This window comes from Nothoprocta perdicaria, unplaced genomic scaffold (genome assembly GCF_003342845.1).
Source record: "Nothoprocta perdicaria isolate Ctin4 unplaced genomic scaffold, notPer1 scaffold_70, whole genome shotgun sequence".
Classification (NCBI taxonomy): domain Eukaryota; kingdom Metazoa; phylum Chordata; class Aves; order Tinamiformes; family Tinamidae; genus Nothoprocta; species Nothoprocta perdicaria.
Window position 1 is genome coordinate 1796060 of NW_020455977.1, and position 23940 is coordinate 1819999.

Here is a 23940-nt window from a genome sequence, read left to right on the forward strand (position 1 = left end):
TTTAATGAATATGTAGATCGCTATAATTATGCCAGCTACTGAAATTCATAATGTCTATGGAGGCTATTCCATTTCCTCTAAAATGTTGGTACTGCAGTTCAGTGAATAAACAAGAAAAATGAATATTAATATAAACACATTCATGTTTCAGCTGTAGACAAAGAAGTACCTATTCCAAAAATATGCAACAGAAAAGTATACTGTTGACTGTATTAGTGCCTCACATGACTTATTTGCTTAAATGAACCTTCTTTTCTTCCTAATGTCAAGCTGGGCAGTTAAGCATAATAGAAGAAGACTTTCTTTAACATTTAGTGCTATTTACTATTGAAATCACTCTTACTTCTTTCTACATGATCAGTTTTAAAATTTTAACAGGTGCTAGCAAATTTAAAAAAACATCAAAAAATTAAAAAGCCTCACTGTATAAACTGTTAAAGGCAAGCTTGAGTACCTTGCAGTACCTATGGCTGACTAGATAAACAACCTAAATATGCCTCCCAGGCATGCAGGCACCAGGGGCCTAACACCTGTGCCTCATTAATATACAAGTAAATCTGCTCTACTGGGAAACAATTGGAAATTAATTGTCCCAAACCATCTACTGAGCTTGAATAAAAGAATTAAACCTGTATTTCCTGCATCTCCTACTGAAATGAATCTTGAGAACTGCATAAGCCATTTGATGGCGACCAAAGTAGCCAAAGACTTGCTCCCAGACCTTCCTGCAACCCGCTCTAAAAATCCAAATGGCAGTTTCAAGCTCAAGAGCTGGGTTATGTGCAAGGAAAAGCGTTTCAGGTTTATTTTCAGGGTATGTCCTTGAGGTGAAAATCTCCTTTGCTACTGTCACGTGGGAGACTATTGCTTCTCCCTGGGAGACCAAATGAAAGCAGGAAGAGGGAAACGGCTCCTGGGAGTTCAGGGGAAGATCTCAGCAGATTTTCTTCGYTAAGGAGGGTCACAGAGTAGGTTACACTGAAACGCTCTGCAAACTGTTTTTACAAACTACCCTAAATATATGCAGGTTTATTTTATTTTTTTTTTCTTAACCTTGTTTTTTTAAAAATGAAACTAGTTGTGTTCCAGATAAGGTATGATATAGTTGCTGGGGACAGTCAGGGAAGAACTAGAAAGCCAGAAAATTATGTTTCTGTTCCTCAGGGACATACTCTGGCAAGAACATGGACTACTCAGGCAGTGCTGGTGCGAGAGGTTAGGGCTGCTTTCAGCCTTTGCAAGCTGCCAGTATTCCCCCAGGACCAGGAGCAAGTAACTCCCGTGGTGTGGGGCAAGTTCCTCCCCTCCTGCCATGCCCCTCTTTYGTGAGTTGGAAAGATCTCATTTCGCTGGCTCCTGATCTCCCATGGATCCTGCCCTTTCTGCAGCGAGCTCCTTACTGTCCTTTACATGATTACACACCTCCTCTCAGTACAACGTGTGGTATAGAGCAGACACAGTTTGGGAAAAATCTGCTCCTTTCTTTTGTCTGCATTTATACTTCAGTAACTACAGTATATTATGCCCATCTAAACAAGCCTCCTGCTTCTCTCCATTTGCCACTGCGAAGTACGTAGCATYCCTGGCCATTACAGCAAGTGCCAAGCTGCCTCCTGAGGTAGCTCCATTCAACRGTGACACCTTCCCCAGTGCACACCACAGGTCAGATGCAAGAGCTCTTTACATCCATTTCAAAGTGGATTATATTCCCAGGTTTTCTTTCGAAATGCTTGTATGTCAGTTTAAACCAGTGTAACTGTGAATAGAAAGAACAGAGGGGAAAACCTCTTAAGGTTATGTTTTTTTCCACCAACTGCTGCACTGTGAGAAAGTAATTTCAACACTTCTTAAATTGCATGTGTGGATACTATGCTTTTTCTAAATTGCAATGCAATTTCATACACGTTTTGAACAAAATTACACTTAGAAGAGCCCAAACTGAAATTTGGCAAGATCGTATCTCTCCTGCATCTGCACTTGGCTGCTGGGATAACTAAAACAAAAAAGTCACAAGCAACTGAAAAAAAGATTTCAGAGTAAACCCAAGTTGGAATCTACTATAAGTTGTGGCATCTAAAATCCTTTCTGGACTGCACTTACTAATTCATTTCTCAAATATTTTGAATAAAGGCTAATAAATAAACTAGATGTCATTATTTGAGACTGTTTTCAATAATGGTAATGCGGAATAATACCATCAAGATACTTGGTTTTCATTTCTAAAAGGGTGATTTCTAGAATGATAGAGCCTTACTTTGTGAACTGGTATCTATGGGACTCTTAGACTCTGGCTTGCAGAAAACTCAACGGTCAAAGTGAAATGAGCAGTAAAGATTGGAACTCAAGTCTGTCAAAATCCACTTGCTTTGCTGAAGTGAAAGACTTCAAGAGCCAACTGGAACYGTTAAACTATCAACAAGCATATGCAGTTGTTTTTAATCAAACTAGAAAATGAAATGCATAATCATGTGTTAATATAACCTTAAGGTTGTACTATTAAAATAAAAGCAATGATAAATCTTAATGTTGGCTAGCTTGTAAATATTTTTRATTTTATATTCCTGTTTGTTTAAATATGCAACCTAACATACTATGGCACATATTGTAAAGCTTTAATAATCAAAGACCTACATAAGAAAAAAAAGTACCAATTAATGTTACTTTTAGAAACTTAATTTCACATTTCTTACTTTGCCTTCACTTGTATCTATGGCATAAAGGTCTAATATAAAATAGTTACTGGCATAAACTGCATTACTTAGATGTGGGAAATGTGCTTAATATGTACAAACTAGAAAGCAGGCAAATCAGTGGAATGGATTGTGGCCGCAGGTGATAGAACCAGACTCCGTTTCAAAGGTTTTTGCATAGTTACCTTTTTTTTTTTTTTTTTCCTATCTTTTGAAACATGCATTCATATAATAACTATAAGAATTTGGATCTGTCTGCAAAGGAATTTTACAATCAGTTCTATGCTAACAGCACATATCTGCTTAACAAAAATCAGGCCAAACTCTTAGTATATAAGTATATATAAGTATTAATAYATTATTTCCAGAAGATGTTCTAGGGGTATGATAGTTGCTAAAATAATTACCAAAAAGAGACATGTTTTTTTCTCGATTTCCCTCTTTCTTTTTTWAAAAAGAAAATTCAAGTTATTGCTAAAATCTCTCCTTAAATTCTCCGTAAAACTCAAGGGTACCTGCCACATTTCCACACTTAGTAGTTTCAGTTTAAAGCTATAGACTCTATAACCAACTTGGATTATCTAACGCTACCTTGTCTGCACTGTTTTGCTCATCTTCTMCAATTTAGATGAAGAAATAATCCAAACCCAAACAATAACAATAATAAAAATAATAATACAAATAATCTCTGTGACTGATTCAGCAAAAGCTTGTTSCTGGGTATTTTGCCATAAAGACCCTCTTCTTGAGAATTAGCAGTCCTGGGTCCAGATTAGGGGCTGGTTTACCCCATGAGCAGGATGTCATCTGGAGGGTGACACAGAACAAAAGGATCTGTGACCAGAAGTCCTTTCCAACCTTACCCATATTGTGATTCTGTCATCATATCTTGTTTGATGGTTGAAGTTTCTCTGTTCAAGTGGTATTTCCTTTGGAAATCCACTGCTGCTCAATACACATATTYGAGCATTTCTTCATCATAAACGCTTTTTCTCCTAAGAATATTTGCATGGTGCAAAAATACCCTATTCTCAGAGCTCTCAAGCACTCTCTGTGGTAAAGGTAAACAATGTGCATTTACTGCTCCATAATTTTCTTGTGGGGAATAGAACAGGGCCTCAAAATAAGCAAGTACGTGTAAGAACATCATCCCTCTAAAAACTGCTGGTTTTAGGTATGAATGTTTGTCCATGCTACATCACACATGCTTCTCAAACAAAGCAGTATTTATTTATCAAGAGGTGAGCTTCACAATCCCCTCTAAACAGCACCTGCAGAACTGTGTTTTGCAAATGACTGCATTAGCTCTGGGCAGATCTGTAGTGCTCAGTAAAAGAATATGTGGAATCCCCCAGTAAAGGTGGAGAGACTCTTTACAATAGCAATCAAAATCATCCAGCCATTTTCACAGTAATCTCTAATCCCATTTAATGATGCATGTTATTACTGCAATTTGATGTAGAAAACTAACTGGAAAACTCTCTTTTTTTTTTTTTTTTTTTTTTGGTTAAAGCCTTCCAGACTTGTACACTTATTTGAGATGTAGGGGTAGATAAAATGACCAGTGTGAAATTTCCTTGATTTGTGGTCAGCTTGAACACTGAAGGATTAAAAGAAGAACATCTCTTCCTGCCTAGAAGCTGGAAGGAAGGAGGCATAATGAGCAGGATTTTCCACTTCAATATCTAGGTAAAACCTCACATGTTCAAATACCATCTTTGAAAAGGTTAAAACCCTGAGGTGAGGTATCTTATTAGAAATCACTAGAGGGACAGTATTTTACAACTCCAGAAGAACAAGYCACTGTGAACTCCCAATTACCACACACACTTTTTCCTGAATCATTCCAAGAATGATTGTAACAAGGTGGAAAGTAATTCTGGAATTCAAATAATAGTTCCCAAAGTTTTACCAAGGCAGAGGTTGAGCCACGACACAGCAGCCAATGCATCAGGCAGAGAATGCAACCTTGGCCCATCTGCACTTACTACAAAACAGATATTCTCTATATTCAGAAAAGGAAGAAATGAAAAAGAAGAATGATATCTGCTAATCAACAGCAGTTAAATACTGTCCTTACTGATACACAGGATAAACCTGCTGATTTACACAAAAGTATGTATTTCTGGAGTCTAAAGCAGAGGAAGAATTTTTATACTACAGTGCTCAGACCACGTCATGTCCTGTGGAAGACAATAAAACCTACAGAAACAAAAACTGTGTAAATTAGGAATACCAAAGCAAATTAAAATCTATATGTTACTGAAAAATGGAAAAGAGTCAGTACAGAGACTGCAGGGACTAAGATCAATCAGGTAAAGATTATTATCTGCAATTCATTTTCAATTGAAGCAACAAGTAACGAAGAAACCAGTAGCTAAAAGGCCACTGAAAAATRTATGTAGTTCTTTGAATCCTGCATTTGCAAAGTATTTCATGCCAAGTTTTGAAATTTCTTCTTCACATCTGTGATGAAACATGATCACTTTAATATTTACAACATTTAGAAAATAAGGAATATTTTCAGACAATGAAATGAGTACTGCAATGCTACTAGAAGGTATGAACATTTGCAAATATATTCTAGACTGCAATCTAAATCTCAAGCTTATTTCACCCTCTAGACCATTATTCAAGTACAAATGGATAGTTTCACAGAGACCCAAAGAAAACTCTTGAGCAATGGCAAAATTATCTAGAATAAAACGGCAGGCATGTTCCCAGAAAAAGCCTATTTCATATTTTTATACTATGTTGTTAATATCAAAATGAGTTCTTTTAAATGTCTGATATCCAACTCAGCTTCCCAAAGACACCCAGTGAAGCAACAGACTGGTGTCAGAAAGAAAACATATTTGCCAATAGTGATGGGATATGTTTTGCAATTGGAAGCCTTTACTGATAGGCACATTGGAGTAACTTATCTTCTTTTTTAGAACAGGTAGTAGTTCTTCTCAAATATTCAACATATATCCAAGGAACATGCATAGTTCTTATTATTTATTATACCACAAAGTGAACATTTTAGAAAAAAGGTGAAGGAACAGGCAGCAATGTAATAAAAACAGTTTATTCCCTGAGGTAGAGAGAGAGAAAAAAAACAATTCATAAGTTTTAAAAGAAAAACATTTCTGAATTATACCATTTTTTTATTTGATATCCTGAAAATCCACTTGACAGCTTTCATGTGAAGACTTTTCAAACTGCTTGGAAAATGTGTGTATGTTTTCTGTTGCATCCCAAACTCCCGCCTCAGGATACGAGGCAGAATTAACAGCCATGGAAGTGTGAATATGCATGGCTGCACTGCTGGGAGGCTCAAAATCAAAGGCCAGAYTTTCTAAACAGTTCAGGTCTCATTTAATATTGGCAGACGTACAGTTAGAAAGGTTTGTGTGAAGTAAGCTAAAAAAAATCACTTCCTTAATACATAAAAATCACCAAAATTTCAGGTGATTATCTAAGTTATTTAAGCTATCAGTTTAAGTGTCATACAGCCTGCAGAGCTGACTTAAGATTGTACTGTCAGAGGAACACTTTGCAGGCATATATTGCATCTCTCATATCAGGTCTGGAACTAGCATAGGACCTTGAGATACCTTTCACTGTAGTTAAAATTGACCATTTAATTGATCATTTTTAGTGAAGTAGGTTTTGAATTGGGACAATACTTGCAATCCTTGGAACTGTGTAGCTTCTCTGGAAGCATTCTTCTTAAAGCCGTCTGAAAGTCTGAATTATATTAACAAACAAGCACTCCTCGACTCAACACAATRGAATGCCAATTTAATCTCAAAATGTGCACCTCAATCCCAAGAAAAATATTCATTCACCTGCCAGAGTTAGTCATGTTGGTGCAAACACGATATAAGTGCAGAGTTTCGAAAGGTTTGCAACACTGAAGTTCACAGAGTTGCTTAGACCTCCTGAGCTTCTGAACTTTTAATAATTACTTCAAATCTTTAAATACCTTTTTAATAATTAACTATTGCCAGATGTTATGTTAGAAGGAAGCATCTGTGAAAGATCTGGCAGGCCAAAATGAAAAAAATACAGCATAAATTCTGCTGTTTCTTCCCTGTAAAGTTTACTAAAGGACCAATGGTGCTTACCAGAAAGGAGGACCCTCATTTTTTTTTTTAAACACAACAAAAGATGTTGCTGACATATCTGACCTCAGATGCTATGCCATCCTGTCTATTTGGAATTTCTGCAGTTAACCAAAGGCATATAGTTTAATTTTGCTGAGAAAGTAATGTTTTTCACTCATATACATCTTATTTCTCTTCCTATTGCCATAAGTCCCCTTCCAATTTCAGAACAAACTAATTTTATTTGTGTGGTTTTAAAAATAGTAGGGTTTAGTAACATTTTAGTGAAAGTTAAACGTTTTGCTCTAAAATAAAGTACATTTAACCACAGTGYTAAATGACAGTGTAAATGAAACAGAGTAGATTAACAAATCAAATGTATTTTGAGAGTTGAAAATGATTGTTCTTTCCTTTGATTACTGAAAAACACCTTCAAAGTTTATTGTATTAGACATCTGTAGTTATACCTGACCTGTGTATTCAGCTGCAAAAAGATCATACTTTTATACAACATTCACATCTGTGGGTCATATTATTTCCCCAAAATGCAAATGCACTGTAGGAACCCAAACTAAGTATTATTTCCTGAGCTATGTCTTTCTTTTAAACTCATTGTATGAACTACTTTTGTTTTCTGATCTAAATCAATATATATTAATATTGGTTTTGTAAGAAAATCTGCATCATACTTCTAGACTGGGCATTATCCCWCCAAGAACAATGATCTCTGCTCCATCCTGCAGGAAATGGCTCTGTTTGTTTGGCACATGAGGTTTCAGCTCCTCTGTGATAACTCTCTTTTCTTGCGGCCTGCCATATCTCTAGCACATTCCTTGGGGCAAAAGGCAAAGACTGCCGAGTGGATCAGCTCGGGAAGCCAAAAAAAAMCAAAAAGTCTGATGAGATCGATCAGGAAATCTTACAAGGGCTCTCAAACAGGGTAAGAAATGAAAATAGTTTGGAAAAAAATCATAGAAAAATGGAAACCTTCAAGTTCTGGATGTCAGGAGTGCTTTCACTGGATCTCCTTGGATTTGCACCCAAGTGCTTTGGAAGATACCTGCCATCAGGGCAAAGAGCCAGTTTTCCTTCTGGAAATGAAGCTCTGTAACATCTAATTGCAACATCTTCACACACAGGGAGAAATTGAGAGTGCTGGCACAGAGGAGGTTTATACACAAGTAAGGTCAGAAGTTCAGAAGGATCAGAAACTTCAAGGATAGAGTATAAGGTTCTACAGATAAAATGAACTTGTATGGAAAGGCCTCTTTGCAAGGAATTCCAGGAAGCCCTCTAACAGATGGTTGTAGGGAAGGGGAAAGAAGCATGAGCTTTCCTGCCTCTGCACACAAGAAGCTGTGAGAAGCCTCCTTGCAACACGGTAGTGAAGTGCTACTTCACTTCTAGGCCTCCTAACATTATTGTAAATCAAAATATGTGAAAAACCCAATAGAAATACTCTTTACGGCTGCTGGTTAGGTTTCACTAGTGTGAAAAGAAAATTAGGGAAAAAATAAGAAGTTATCCTTGTACCGAAGTGACTTACAAAATAAAGCAAAGGGACACTACCTGCCCATGTTGCAGAAGACTAACTATGCTTGCGTAGMGGGGAAAGGGTTGGTTCCCAGACTAAGACATGAGAGTTCCACAAGGTGGAAGCATTTAAATTGCTCACATCTTATGAAATAACCCTATGTCTAGGAGATACAGGAGAGGATATGTATCCATTTCTGGCACAGCAGCCTAGAAAAGCCCACACAGGAATCAAACCAGCATCATAGCCCACCTTTGGAAGGGGATGGGAACAGGCAGGAACAGCTTGCACCCCTTGCCGTCTTTTCCTGCGCGCTCAGTACCAGCCCTGCAGTTGTTGGCTAGGGCACAAGAAACGTGCCTGAGCCAGCAGGCCTGCACTGCCTTTTTGCAATGAGAAAGAAAACATCTGGYAACCAGAATGTGCAAGAAGTCAAGGAAAGAAAACAGACTACGAAAGTCTTTCATATACCAGAACTGCTGTCTATTTGAAATAGCAGCCAAAGCAGGAATACCCAGCGTCTGCCTATACTGGAACTTGGAGCAAACAGAATTATCGCGGAGTGTAAGTCGTGCTGGAAATAGCTTCAACCACCATAGTATGTGGGTCAGAAATTAAACTTATTTACAAATGCAGAGATGTATTAAGAAATAATCCAGCACAGTGGTCGTGGGTTTCTAAATCACAAAGTCAGTTAACAACACAAGTATGAAAAAGGAGCTTTTTTGGGGGGCTATATATTTATTACAAGGAATATTAATGTTTGAATCCACCTTTGAAGAAAATAAGTGCCCTTGAGATGTTAGAGTCTATCAGCCAAATTGAATGTCTGCATCAATGGCTCTCCCTAAAAGTCATAATTAGGTCATTAAAATATATTTAGAAAAATAGCCTGTAAAATAAAGTCAAAAAATACTCACCTTCATTTTATTTCATAGGTCACTGTTATACTATCTAATAAGATAATTAAAAACATGCAAGCAGCTGGTACTGAGGCTAAACAGATTAATGTAATAGTCTGTAGTCATATGTGCTGGCAAGGGGTTCACCTCTTTGGCGAGGAGAAGGTCAGCTGCCCTTGGGAAGGCAAGAGAAAGGCAGTATTTCGACTTTCCAGTGGCACTGCATTGCAGATACTGGAGGCTTGTGCTTTTTTTTTTCCCTCCCTTTTCCTTTTGGCCACGTCTGGCCAATTTATACATCCTGAAAAGGCTTCAACCACGGCAGTAAAACACTACAGTACAGTGCAGCTCAGCGCAGCTCAAACATTTTTTTCCAAGGTGTCTTGCATTTTGAAAGATATGTCCAATACCTTGTTAAATTTTTTCTAAGAGTGAACTTAAAACTCTGATGACATAGTAGTAGAAAATATTCTTTAATATCATATTCATAAAGCTTTTCTCAAGTATATTAAGAATGCTTTCCTCAGAACCTGAAGATCAATGAGAAAATTATCTGTGACCTGAAAGGATGCATTCACAAACTTACAGAATATTTAGAAATATGTGCCAGTCACATGAGCTTATCATTTACATTACTTATGAACTTTATGACCTAAAGGGAAATGCTCACTATCTGAACATAAGGGGCATTAAATCTGTGCTACGATGAGTACAAGCAAAATCCACAAACTCCATATTAAAAAAAAACCCAGAAACTAACACATGAAGTCTTGAACAGTGTAACTTAAAAAAAGGGGTGTATCAAGTAAATTCGCCTTACTGCCATGCTGCCATGTTTTTTTATTGTAGCAAGGAGCACTTTAACAGCAAAAAGCATTCACAATTAAGTGTTTTTAATCATTTGGAGTCGCTATTTCTCCTAAATGAATTACAAAGAGACTTCTTTGTAAAAGAAAAAAGCACTTCTTTCAGTAAAAATTTTCAGTATCATTTTGCACATATTCTACAAGCATAATATCTACTGTGATCCAAAGATGTCATGGCCTCTTTAGGGCAAGAATCTAATACCAYGGCTTTTTAAAAGTACAATAGACTGCAACACATTGGATAAACAAAACTATCATCACTTTTATCAAATTGCTAATTTACTGAAATAATATTAACTGGAAATATCCTAAAGTATGACAAAATGTCCAATGAGTCCTTAAATAAATTACACAGATCTACTATTGTTATCTTTCAAGGCAGTTTAAGATTCATTTTTAGTCTTTCATAAGATACTAACTGTTCATTTTTATATAACACGCAGCACAGAACTGTAACTATCAACATAATATTCAACGCAACCAGCAAATTTACAGCCAATCTCATTATATGATACGAGTTACTTGCCACCGAGCAGAAAATACTCATTTCACACCTTAAATACTGTAATACTATTTAATAACAGTGTTAGCTTGCCAGCTATTAAAAGCCAGAGTTTTTTTTTTATATACTGTACTCGCTTGCTTTATCATCTTGCCTCTAATTATACCAATAATTTAATACACTGGCAGTGCAATAAAGACATGGGACTGATTTTAAAATATAACTTAACTTCAGTTTTGCAAATTGTGTTGTAATCCTCTCTGACAGAATATGATTATTATTCTGTTGAAGTGGTAGCTAAGATCTTTTTTATTATAAGCACTTTGAACTAAAGAATAGAGACACAAATGCCAACTTTGTCTTTTAGCTGATTGCAAAACATTAAAGATGGCTTGGCCTATAGGAATAGCCTTAGGGTACCTCCAGAATGTTTCTAAATAGGCAAGTGTTTAGCAACAAGCTGCAATATTCCAAAAGGATTGACCAAAAMCATCTGTAATACCAAGTATATGTCCTCTGAATCTTGAGGTTGATAGTCTAGAGASTGATGGGACTGTGTCCACTTACAGCTTACATGGCATAAATGATGCCATGATTCATCCTCCCACTTATTTCTAGTCTCATGTTCTAGTCCCCTTTCCTTACACTAGCACCAATACTCATCTGAACCTCATCTTGGTATCAGTCTTGGGGAGACTGATACAATGACCTAAATTATTAGAAAACCGACTGTACCAAAGGGCAGTTTGGGCTAGCCCAGCCCCCTTGGACTGGTTTGCTGAGATGAGTCCCAGTGCAGGAGTGAAGAGCAAGGTGTGGAGAAAAGACAAGAGCTCAGCTCCAGAGGGAACACACTCCGGAAACCACAGTCCAACTGCAGCCAGTTTCCCCTTCTAGCTTTCCTTTAGCAGGTACAGTCAGCTGGGGCTTGGGAGTTAATCGCTTTCAGACATAAGTGTGTGGCAATTAATGGCATAGAAATCCTCAACTCCTCCCCTTTGCTAATCTGACTAATTTCTATTTTGCTGATTTTCAGAGGCTGCTTACTTTATTTTAGGTATTAATGCGTTTCTCACCTGGAAAGCAAAAGGATTATTTGGGGTGATGTTTTTGAGGTCTTTGTTTAATGCAAATAGTTAGCTGCTGCACTCATTATAAGTGTATTGGGCTATTCAAATTTTCTTTATGCATTAGAGAACACAACTGTAACAGGAAATTGAGTCAGACAGACCCTGAAAGAACTCTGCCAGCAGCAGGGATCCTAACCACACTCAAGGAGTATCATCACAAGCTGGGTTTCACCAGAACATAAATTTGATGAAGGAACTTTTAGGATACAGAAAACTGAAAGGGTCTGTAAATAAAAGCTCCCTTGGCCCGCTGTGTACCTGCAAACCTGTCCTCTGTTCCTGATGTTTGCTGCATCCCTGCAACTTTCCCCCAGCTGCATAGCCAAATCCCCAGGCGAGGATTGGAAGTTCCCCATCCACCAGCTGCAACCAGGACAGGATTTCTCCTGCCTACCCGCTCTCACCTCTTAAGCATACACCGCAGAAAACTACGAACGAAAAAAGCTACATAGAAACTACACGTTTTAGTGTGCTACGAGAATTCAAAATAGTATAGTGGTAGTCTTCATTTTATTTTACCATAGTCAAGAATTAAGTTTAACAGCAGTGCTGCAAAAAGTTGTTGTGTTTCTTGAACTGGTGTTTAGTATCAACAGAAGTGAAACCTTACTACCGGAAAATGTCAAATTTAATTAATAATGCTGTTAGAGTTTCATGTCATCTRTAGATCCAGTTATTTTGGAGAAAATCACCTAATGTTTCAATGCTTTCATTAATTAAGCATTTTGAAGTTTTCTCATAAAGCAAGTTTTTCAGATTGATCCTTAATCAGTCTGATTGTTACAACTTAAATTGTACAATACCCTTAAAATGTAGACTTGCTCCTTCACTTTAAATACATTATGTTGACTACATGGTAATAAATAGATAAAAAAATAAATAAATACCAAACACTACTGACCTGTAAGAAATAAATGTTCCATCAGAATCTGGGCTGTGGTGCATGCTTCCRTTTTCACTTGATCCTCCTGATATGAAAACAAAAGAAAATGATCTTGGTTATTGGAGGCTCTGATAATAAATATCACAGTATTACTGACAATAACAAATGATTTTATTATATATAGTAACTTTATTTCATGACAAAGCCTAAATGAACACTTCTCAACTCTCTTTCTTCAAAATTTTACAGCTCTCAATAGAGACAACTAGACACAAGCTGCCATTCTGAACCTGTGTGTTCTAAAAACATAAAATTCCATTCATTTGTGGTTTTGGTTTAGACCTATCTCAGCTTCTTAAACACAACTTAAATAGGTTAAAAAAATAGAGGTGTACAATATAAATAGATAAGTTTGGTTTTACTAATGAAGAATGAACAAGTTCATCTATTCTGTGAAAGACTGGATTGATAATATGATAGCAGATTTTTTTCCTCTTTTTGAAAGTTCAAAGCTTCTATCAAACAACTTCAATAGTATATATATACTATTATTAAATATTATTAAATATATAACGTTCTCTTTGCCATTTTTCTAAATGAGGCTCCATATCCTGTCTCTTGTTTAAATCAGTCTTAAACATGGAAAAGGGACAAAATCACAGCCCCAGCATGCTAAATGAAGTCTGATCAGTTTAGTCTCGGGACAGCATTTGTTTCCCCTACTAAAAATACCTTGCCTGATAAAATCTGGTCATGCCACATCATGTTGTAGTTTCACAGTCACCCTGTAACAGACCCAAATGTTTGCTCTCCTTATTCATTCATAACAAGATGGTTGCAGTTTACAGCAAAATTTCTTGCTAGTATGATACTGTAGTTCATATTGTTTCATGCTGTCTCTTGGAAAGGTTCATTTCTGCCTAAATTTTCCATTTATTCTTGCACTGGATACTACCTTCTAATATTGTTCCTGTGAAATCCGTATTGCAGTTTCACACTTTGTGCCAAGGCAATGAATGAAAATATTGGCTAAGATCTGTTCAATCATAAACCGTTGAACTCCCCTAAAAATATAATTCTTTCATTACGATCTGTTGTCACCTATTTGTCTTACAATTACTTTATTTCACTAATCCTCCTATTCTCTACTTCATAACATCTCCTGTGGTACCACATCAGATGGCTTACTGAGGGCTAGACAGACTTAACATATTTCTTTAAAACATGTTTCTCTTGAAAGAAGGCTAGCAGGTTAGTTGGCCACTATCTCCTGTTCAACATGATCAACCCGCACTAAAAGTTATGCCATTTTCTATTTTTTTAATTTATTTTTTCCTTAAGAAATATTGCTGGAGCATTGCACACATAATGGTCATCCTATTATGCTTGCAGTTTATTTGCCATCACTTATTTTTCTCTTACCCTAAATACGCAACTTACTTTCTCTGCAGTAGGGACTACATTTCTTTTCCTTCAATTATATAGTATCAGCCATAAACYGAAAGACTAAAAATTGTACTACACAGCAGCATTTATCAGTATCCTTGAACAAGGGGTACTCAGCATTCAGATGTTTTAATTATTACTAGAGACACTGTTCATTAATAATCTCTATCTAACATTCCCCTTCAATTCCASCATGTCTTTACTTGAAAATCTGCCTTTACCAGAAACTAGAGCTAAGTATTCTTCTACGTTTAAACGACACCTGGATTACATTTAGTTTCATTCTCCACTCAGACTACTCAGGGGTTCTAAGTTTCCTCCCCAGGAAACTTATTGGCACAGTTAAAATAATATTTTCTTGTTATTTTAAATATCTTTCTTAGAATTCAGTTCAGTTTAACTTCCAGTAATTGTCACTACAACCCCACAATTTCTACCACCAGGAGATGGCCTTCTTTGATGATTTTTTTTCTGTTCCTTTCTGGGTCTCCATTTACTCCAAAACTTCTTTAACAACTGTGCAATCATTCAGTGGAACACAGAACTTTCCCTCCTCACATTACACAGATTGCAAGTTTCTCAGTAACTTTTGCACCTTTGTCTAAAATAAATTCTGATCTCTACACTACTCAATATAGCTGACTTCACTGACTGACTTCCTCAATTTAGTTTGAAAACAGAAAGTTTAATCTGCTGCTTCTTTACTCCATTTAGATGAACAAAGCTGGACTTCTGATCATTACATTCTTTTTCTTTTTTTCTTATCTCTTGAAAAATAAAGCCTATCGAAATAGGACAATTTCCAGTAATATGTTTTTAATGGAACATATCCACTTCCCAATAAATATTGCTACTTACCATCAACATATTCTCTACTTTCGTATKTCAGATATTCAGATGCTCCCATTTTTGTTTTTGCATTATTTCACAAAAAGACTTTTCCTCCACTGATGGCTTTACCCTACTTCTTATCTGAATGTATCATTTAATTTTTTTTTTTTTTACAATCATTGGGTAATCCTAATCAAGACCAAATACTGTGATGATTACTCAAATAAAAACAATTCCTTGGAGGGAAAGCAGTTTACTGACACTCAGAAGTTTTTAAGATCATGATGTTAAATTCAAAATCAATTTTCTCTGAATTACTCTTTTTTTAATGCAGCACTAGGAACAAAATAAAGAAAACCACTAGAGAGAATTAAGTATTCTTCAGGCAGAAAAGTGGAGCATTATAAACCTCCACAATGTATAATCCAGCCTCTGCATTCTTCAGATGAGCTCTAGCCACTGTCGAAGTGGACTGACTGGCTGAAAGGAAACCCTATAAGGTTTAAGGTAAATCTCAGGATACGGCTCAGACAGCATTTTATTGATAAAAAATTAAGTAGATTTCTCTGGTTAGCCTACCTGAAGAACACTACTATTGCCAGAGGTCTAAAACTTAACATGAGCATCACTTAAAAGAACCAGAGTACATCCTAAGGCYTCCTTACCAGTGGAACAACAATGTTCAATCTCTTTTATAACCATATGGGTAAGTTTCCTAATACTGGGCAACTGTTATAGGGATATGGTGCACAGCAATGGGTCCTGAAGGCATTAATGCAGTTCCATTAAACTTAGGTACCTTCGAGGCATTCACCTACCACACTAGGTATCTCTCCATGGGAGACTGAGGACTGTGTTGTGGAATATTTTCTGCTCCAAAGCAAAATATTTGGATGTGAGACAAAAAAAGACCTTTGTATTTCTAGGACCAGTCAACAGCCTAACCATCGCATTAAGTCCAAGGGAAAAAAAAATTAATTTGTACATGAAGAGACTTTGAAATTAAAGTCTAAACTACTGATACCAAACAACCTCATCCATTATGAATGTCAGTGTAGCAGTACATTTTTCTTCATTTGGAAGCACTCTCAAATTCTTCGAATTCTTTGTTTGGAATTCTCAGAATTGAATATTTTTTTAACAATTGACACAGTATTTCAGTATTCTTAACTGTCCACATATAAATCTCACATTCAACAGGTTACTACTTTCTGAGTGCCTTGGCCTCAGGTAAGTTCCAGTTATCCTTGCTTTGGAAAGGATACAGTCAACATTCAGTACATAACGTAATTTCTTGCATCTTTATTTTCAAAAACAAGAATCCAAATTTCCGGTAAAATTAGGATATATACTGAAGAACTGTAAGATCCACAAACCTAATACTGGATACTCCTTCAAAAGAGCTAATTGATTCACTAATATGGCAAATCTTTGGATGCTTTCTGAGATGCAGAACTGAGTTGAGAATGATGATGTACCAGAAAAGTGGAGGTTGTTCCTACCACCAAACCCCTGCTCCCCCAGAAAAGGATTCTGAATCTCTAAAATAAAAATTAAAAAAAAAAAAAAAAAAAAGGGCAAAAAACCTTACCACACCTTTCTGATAGAAGAGATAGAGATGGGAAACAACCTGTACCATAATGGTCATAATGGTCATTAGTACTGAAGTAATAACAGAACATGAAATCTATCCCTCAAATGTACGAGTGTCCCAGGTCTGAGTTCGGAGGTAAGATTCACTTGCCTCTCAAATGAAGGCTGAGCTCCCATATCTTTCGGCGCTGAAGTGGTTGCTGGTTTTAACACAGTAATAATGCAAGCCTTTCGAAAGGAACTCAAAACATCTGCTATCTTTCTCGCTGCTGCTTTAACTGGATGGTCTTCCCCTAGCCCATCCTGGGAAGGAGTAAACTTCCTCTTCAAAGAAGGCAGTTCAATTGTCCCCTTTTAGTTAAGGCTTTTTTTTAGATGGAGATTCAGGGAGCTGAGGCTTGGGTGAGTACTACTGGACTGCCACGCTGCTGGAGGCTGTTTCAAAAGAATTTGTATGACTTGACATTGATGCTGCTTTTACTGAACAGTCCATAAAGGAATGTGTCGAATGCAGCCGCCTTCAGCTTTCAGAGCTGCATGGAGAAGGGTTCGTAATTCGTAAATTCTCTAGGATACTACACTCACCCAGAACACACAGGTTCGTCACTCACAGAAACGGTTTTCTTGTAAGAACATATTTGGGGCTATAGATACAATAAATAATAATAAAAAACCYAGAACTCTGAATAAGCAGCGTGCCAAAGAGACTTTCTGAGGATTATCTGAAAACTGTAAAATCTGTAGAATTTACTAACAATAACCCTCATTTAAATATGCATGCTATTTTTGTACTATTCTTTTTTTCAGCAGAATATTATACTGATAGTATAATCTGTTCCGGAAGAAAAGGTTCGCCAAGGTRCAGTGCAGTTTCTATTTCAGGCAATAAGAAGGAGCTGAATAGCATTTCATAGCYCCAGATCAGGAGCAGAAAGATGCTCCGGGTAGCTACCTGGCACAACAAACAGTCTGAGCTTATGCATGAATTCAACAAGAATAAAAAGTGATGTGAGGAACCACAGAGAGATCAGATGTGTTTCTCACTCATCTCCTTCCCTGTGGCTCTGGAAAGAGCTGTCTTATACAAGATGCAAAAACACAGCACAGGACTTAGGGAGAAGGAGTGGGATCTGATCATGACCAGCTATGAGTCTACCAGAGCACCAAGGGAAATTCCCCTGCTCCTACTGTTAAAAAATAACTGTATATATGTGTGCCTACTTTTAGGGTTCACATATAGAGAGATAGGTAACTTACCCATCTTGTGTTGATTATGAAAAGGTTTCTTAGCTGTCAATTTAAGAATTGATGATAAAAGTGATCCTGCATATGAAATCAGACTGTGCTTTCCCCCATTTATAAGCATTAAAATGAAGACAGATCTCTGTTGACAAGTTTGCACTCTAAATATTTTCTTTGCATTCTAACAGTAAGTTAGAATGTTGTTTTTAAAGACCCTAATATTTATTTATCCGTTTTAAAAAAATCAAGTTCAGTTTGAGATAAAATACCCAAACATTAACGCAGTGTTTCACAATTTCAGACAGGGGAAATTTTAACACAAATATCTGCTTGCAGTCTAAGCTTGTCAATTCYTATAACATGACTTCCAAATTCCATGCTATATTCATTTTCAGCATATTTAAAGCTTAATAATTTAATGATTTATCCAATTTTAATTTACACTTTCAAAACCACTTTGAACAATCTGAGGTGCCAGTGGAGATCATAACAGTGGTCCTGGTTAAGTCAAATAATAATTATAGCGCTTTCACTTTAAAGATGAGATTATTTTTAATTATTGAGTGAAGTACTTGAGGTACCTTACTTATATAATTACGCTACTCATTAAATGGTTATTGAAAGCTGAAATGTAATTTTAATGACAGCTACCTATTTTTCTTTGCACACTTTGTAGATGACAGATCAGTCAGGAATTCTAGTTTGCTCAAAAAAATCCTTGCAGCTGCACTGGTTCTTTCAGGTGTAAAACAATTAAGCTGTTCTTATTTTAAAATTTTAAACATTTTTTCCTCAAAGGCTATTGTTACAATATATAGAAACTAGTAAAAAACAAAACAATAATGCACAGATACTTGTCTTCATAATAACACAAAAATTCTGGGTTGAAATTATATACATTTCAAACAATACCCCTGAAAACAACAGTGACAATACAAATATGGAAGAATAATTTTAGTCAAAATGTGTTCCTCGCATAATGCAAACAAAAAAAAATTGCTTAACAGATTGCAGACCTTTATTGTGAGTATAAAGGGGTAATCAACATACAATAAGCATTTTAGTATGCATTAAAACTATATATAATGCCACGAGACTCCTTTGCTTTTTGCAATACCAAGGTTCACAACTCCTCAAACGTAAAATTCTTTCATACTATTTACTCCGCAGATACACATCCATCAAAATGATCTGCACAAAATGTATTCTAATATTTAAGAATCTCTGACAACCGGCACCACTGAGTTTTGGGCTCAGGGATGAGCAAAAGACTCCTGCTTCGTATTTTAATGCTTCATACACGGTGCTTGAAATTCAGCATATCTGCCCATTGTTCCAAACGGCAGGATCCTGTTCAAATTAAGCTTTCCTTTTTTCACAGTGAAAACCAAACAGAAGAGTAAATTTGTTTCATTAACAATATTAAAGCAAAGATTTCTGAGTTTGCTGTATGGGGAAAAGGCAATAAAGTTTTGAAGAGGGAAAAACTGCTTTGTTCCTTCAATCCCCTAGTTGAAATTAATTATAGCAAATGTTTATGAAAACATCTGTTCCATACAGTTATAAATTCTTAATTTTAGCACGGGCGATTCCAGGCTCCTCTATTATTTTGAAAGAGAGCACTCTGACAATCGAAAGGTTTACAAAAGAAGAGACAATTTGCATTTCTACAGCACCAAATACGCAGTTTGGAAAGTCCTCAGGATCTCTGCAGCGAAGGGAAAAAATAAAATGCCAAATGGCTACGAACGCCGAAGCTTTCTGAGTGGGGTCCATCGATGGCAGTAGGAGGAGCAATAAGCAAACAAATAAATAAGTAAACGGAAAACTAAGCCCTAAGCAAGGAGAAAATCAAACTTTTGACACATTAAGCAGTTCTTCAAAAAGTAAAAGGTAGTGGAGCTCCTGATTTCTCCGTTAGGCATCCGGCTGCATTTCCCGGCGCCGGCGGAGCGCGGTCCCAGCTCTGCTTTCCCGCGACAACAGAGGGTGCTGGAGAGTTTAGGATGCTGCAGTTGCTGCTCCAGTTCTGCAGCTCCCTTGTTTGTACAATGAGCTCCTACACTCCAAGCGATCTTTCGGACTTTTTACATAACACCCTTGCAACTACAGTGTTAAATTCAATTTACACCAAATAAGCTTTTAAAATGATTAAATGGAGCAAGCTTAAAGCAGTGTACAGAAACTGAAAATAATGCCTTCAGCTAAAGAATTAAGTGCACTGCACTTCTGATATTTATAAAATAATTATTAGGTTAGAAACTTAAAGAACATTTCACCCTCAGCAAGTCGTTGAAGTTTTCTGARATAAATATGACAACTTTTTGTTAAGCAATATATGAGCTTTATTTTTTTTTTAAGTACAAACCTGGCTCTTCACCTCTTGCTTCAAATTCATTTAGCATTAGATGCAYCCTTTGAGTGCATGCATTGCTTAGTACAGATTTCTTGGTAGCATTTTAGTTTCAAATATCATGCTAACATAACATATTATATTTTGATAGGAACTAAATAAAAAAACAATATACTATGAAAACTAGTATTATGTGCCAGTAATTAACTGTGACACTTTGCCATTAGGAGCACAAGTCTTAAATAGGGGAAAGTGTTTATTTTTCTTATCATTCAGTATTCATACAAAGAAAACCAAAGCATTAAGGGCGTTTTTTCTGTCCTTGTAGGTTTATTTGAGTTAGGAAAGGAACACAAATGGAAAACACAACAGAGAACCTGCACATATGCTACTTCTGCAATTGTGAAAGCTGGTGACATTTGAAAATAGGTAAGCAGCGCTGACACAAAGGTGCAAAATCAAAGCTCGTTTTAGCCCCTGCAAAAAGGCAGCAGAGCTGCTGAACAATATGGTAGGGAGACTTACAGCTCTGCCATTATGAACAAAAAACTTCTTGAGATAATAAGAATATCTAGGATTGCACATTGCTCAGACACAGTCAGTCTTGGTGTCTTCTGGATTGCTGATTTGCTACAATCAAGTGGCATCTTCTCTGATCTCTGCATATAAAATCACAACTGTGTATACGCATATATGAGTAAACTCTGTGTATTCTCCAGGCAAAATATCTGTTTGAAATAATTTTATCTATGCACTTGAGTTCCAATTAAGACACACCAAAATAAGAGATCCCTCTTATTTTCCTTTTTAAGTGAAACTGATTCTGAGTGCTTACAAATCTGAACACCAGCTCTGTCATTAGGTTAGTCCATAAATTTACATACCACTTTTTCCACATGCAAAATGGGAATGTGTGYGTGAAAGAAAGTGTGGATGGGAAAACATGTACAAAAGCAGATGACTGAATTTGGATTTGGATGTACTATCAATGTTTAAGAATTGCAGCCTCTCACAATTYTGTGCAAAATAAATTCAACATAAGTATCCTCAAAGGCTAAATTTCTAAAATTTCTTTTCCCAATGAAGCTTCTGTATTTATTAAAATAGACTCAGCTATACACTGTTCTCAAAACTAAAAAAAATCCATATAATAAGAATTTTTCCTTATACAATTTAGCTATTTCATACCTGCAAGACAAATGCCAGGGAATTCTTAGGCTACTCCTATGCACTAATACCTTAAAAAATGTAYATTTGCAGATGCTTTTATATATATTCTCTTTCTGCTTCACGTGAAGGCCAAGTTGAACTGTAATGCTAATAGTGATTTAACATTTCAGAAAAYACAGGTATGTGGAAAAATAGTTTGACTTCCCATTTAGTGAGAACCACACGATACTAGTTTATATAAGCAAATGTGACTTCCCCTGAAATTGGTAAGAATTTACTTCAGTAATGCCTGGAATAAACTTCTTTCCAGCAGCCGTAAAGTTGATAAAAGAAAAAATTCACGAGAATGTCCTTCTTCCTACTTTTCCAGATATAGTCTTAGTGCACCTATCCCTTGTCTTTCTGCAAATTACATCTCATTTTGCCCACAAGCTCAACATACCTGTATATGCGACATAACTGTATGTACATAGTTTACTATATCATTTGCTATATGTAACTTAAACTTCCTAGGTCATTGCTTAATATGACTGAAAAAAATCCAGGATAATATATGCACATTTTCCTTTAGTCTGATCTATGTGGATGGCCTGTAACTAATAAGTATCACCTTTAGCTTTAAGAAATTCAAGAAAGAGCATATACAATTAATAAAATAAATTAACAAGAGTAGCAAAATAGAGAACATAATAATCCATTCTAATTGTAGAGGAGTATCAGAATTAAATTAGACTTTATATAGAAAGAAAAATGTTAGCAGCAGTCTGGAATCATCACTAGGAACTTATATTCCATCGTATATAAATGCTGAGTGACTTATCACTTGCATCCAGAAGAATTTAGCTAATTTTAACTTATAAACAGCCTAAAAGGCCTTTGAGCTATAAATTGCAATAATCTAAAGATGGCAAGAGGCAATAAACATGAGTTAATGACTCAGCATCCTCCTGAGATAGCACTGGTCATACAGCTTTGCTTAATCTTAGACATGCACAATCAGTGTAAAAAGGTGGTCTCGAGAGACCAGTTACACTGACAATAAGAAAAACACACCACCTCTTTACATGTATGAGGGCTACTACACTCCTCTAATTTACTTCAATTGCCTCCTATTTTTAACCACATTTGTATCTTACAGATAGATGCAATCCTTCTGCTTGTGATAATAAATCATATGTAAGTATAGTTTGATTTTCATATTCAAAGGGAGTGATGCATATTCCAGTGCGTTGAGGGAAAAATGGAGCCAAAAAAAGATCATGTAGAACAGTTTTCTAACATTCTGCTATTTTGCCAAGATTAAATGATAGTATAAGACAAACGAGAAAGGATTAAGTGCTCTTTTACTGAAATAGAATTGCCCTTTCAACAAGAAACTAGCTCTTCAGCTGAGAATAACAAGTTCACCAGGAGAAGGGCCAGCCCGGCACGGAGGCCGCTTGGTAGCTTCACCTCCTAAAAGTTGTTGGGTGCTCTCAGCATAAGGAGGACCAAAAGTTACAGAGGAGAAGCAGCAATTCTGCTTTGTTCCTTCGCTCTTTCTTATTCAGAGAAGCTACCACAGGAGCCTAGGAGCCTGCTGACTTACAGCACTACGGATGGACTGCAAAGGATTTACCTGAAAGGAGAGTATAGCTCCTTGGACCTTATTCCCTAAGAGTAAGCATGTTCAGAAATACTGAAAAACAAACCACTTTCCTTTGCCCAGCACATGCACACCAAGAGGTGTAGCATCAGATCAGAGCACCCATGCAACCACTCTTCTGATGGATACATAATGAGCCACTTGATTATCTGGTTTATTAACAGCAGGCAACACTTAGGGCTAAGAAGCAAGCAGAAATAAGAGAAGAAGAAACACCGTTGCTGCAAATGGAAATGCAGGAAATTCAGGCACACACACACACAAAATAAACCCTAGTGGAGCAGCCTGGCACCCTCTGGAGGGCACCCATGCACCCCAACCTCACAGTCACCCCTAGCAGGCTCCAGGAGGTCTATCCCAGTTGCTTTACCCTTCTCAAGCCGCCCATACAACTGCTTCAGTCAGATCTGCAGATCAGACAAGTTAATTTGCATTTACATCAATGTAAATCATAAGATRAGAAGTTAAATTAGTTAGAAATAGGATCCTGGTCATACCTACTGTAAAGATATTTTTTTAATAATAAAACTATGCAATACATTTTAGCAGCATTAAACACAAAGATGGTAAAGAGATAACCAATGGTTTATTAAACTATGAATATAGTATCTTAGAAGCACAAATGTTTTTCACTTCCTTTATTCAGCACTCCTAACATAAGAGAAAGCACTTTTTTTTTTTATTCCTTAGCAAGTATATTTTGAAATGGATGATTTTGAAAAGCAACTTAGWATCTGGGTAAAGTTTAAAATTTACTGGTTAAAGTTTAAAGAAGCTCAACCACAGAATCTAGAGGTAAGACACAATTCAAGTTCTCAATTAAAGAAAATCCTATTACAATCTTTATTAGGATACTTTTACCCCATGATAACAACAGTTCCTGGCAAACCTAAGCAAGACAACCTGAGGGAAACAGCTGCAGAAAAATACACTGTCATGTAGTCCCAAATATTCAACCCTATAAGGACATTCCCACTGCCCATGGAACAGCTCTTCCCTTAATCAAATTAACTAACAGAGGAACACTTGACACCGAAGAAAGACACCATGTCAGAAAGGTGG

The 23940-nt window shown here is 36.5% G+C and overlaps 1 protein-coding gene across 3 annotated transcripts in view; it reads right to left on the reverse strand.

The window, feature by feature from the left end:
* Positions 1-23940, reverse strand: part of TBC1D5 (TBC1 domain family member 5) — a 280235-nt gene that overhangs the window by 137842 nt on the left and 118453 nt on the right. For all 3 annotated transcript variants that reach the window (XM_026050797.1, XM_026050798.1, XM_026050799.1), the window contains one exon: positions 12617-12683. In XM_026050797.1, coding sequence (XP_025906582.1) covers positions 12617-12683 — 67 coding nt within the window. The remainder of the gene's footprint in view (positions 1-12616; positions 12684-23940) is intronic.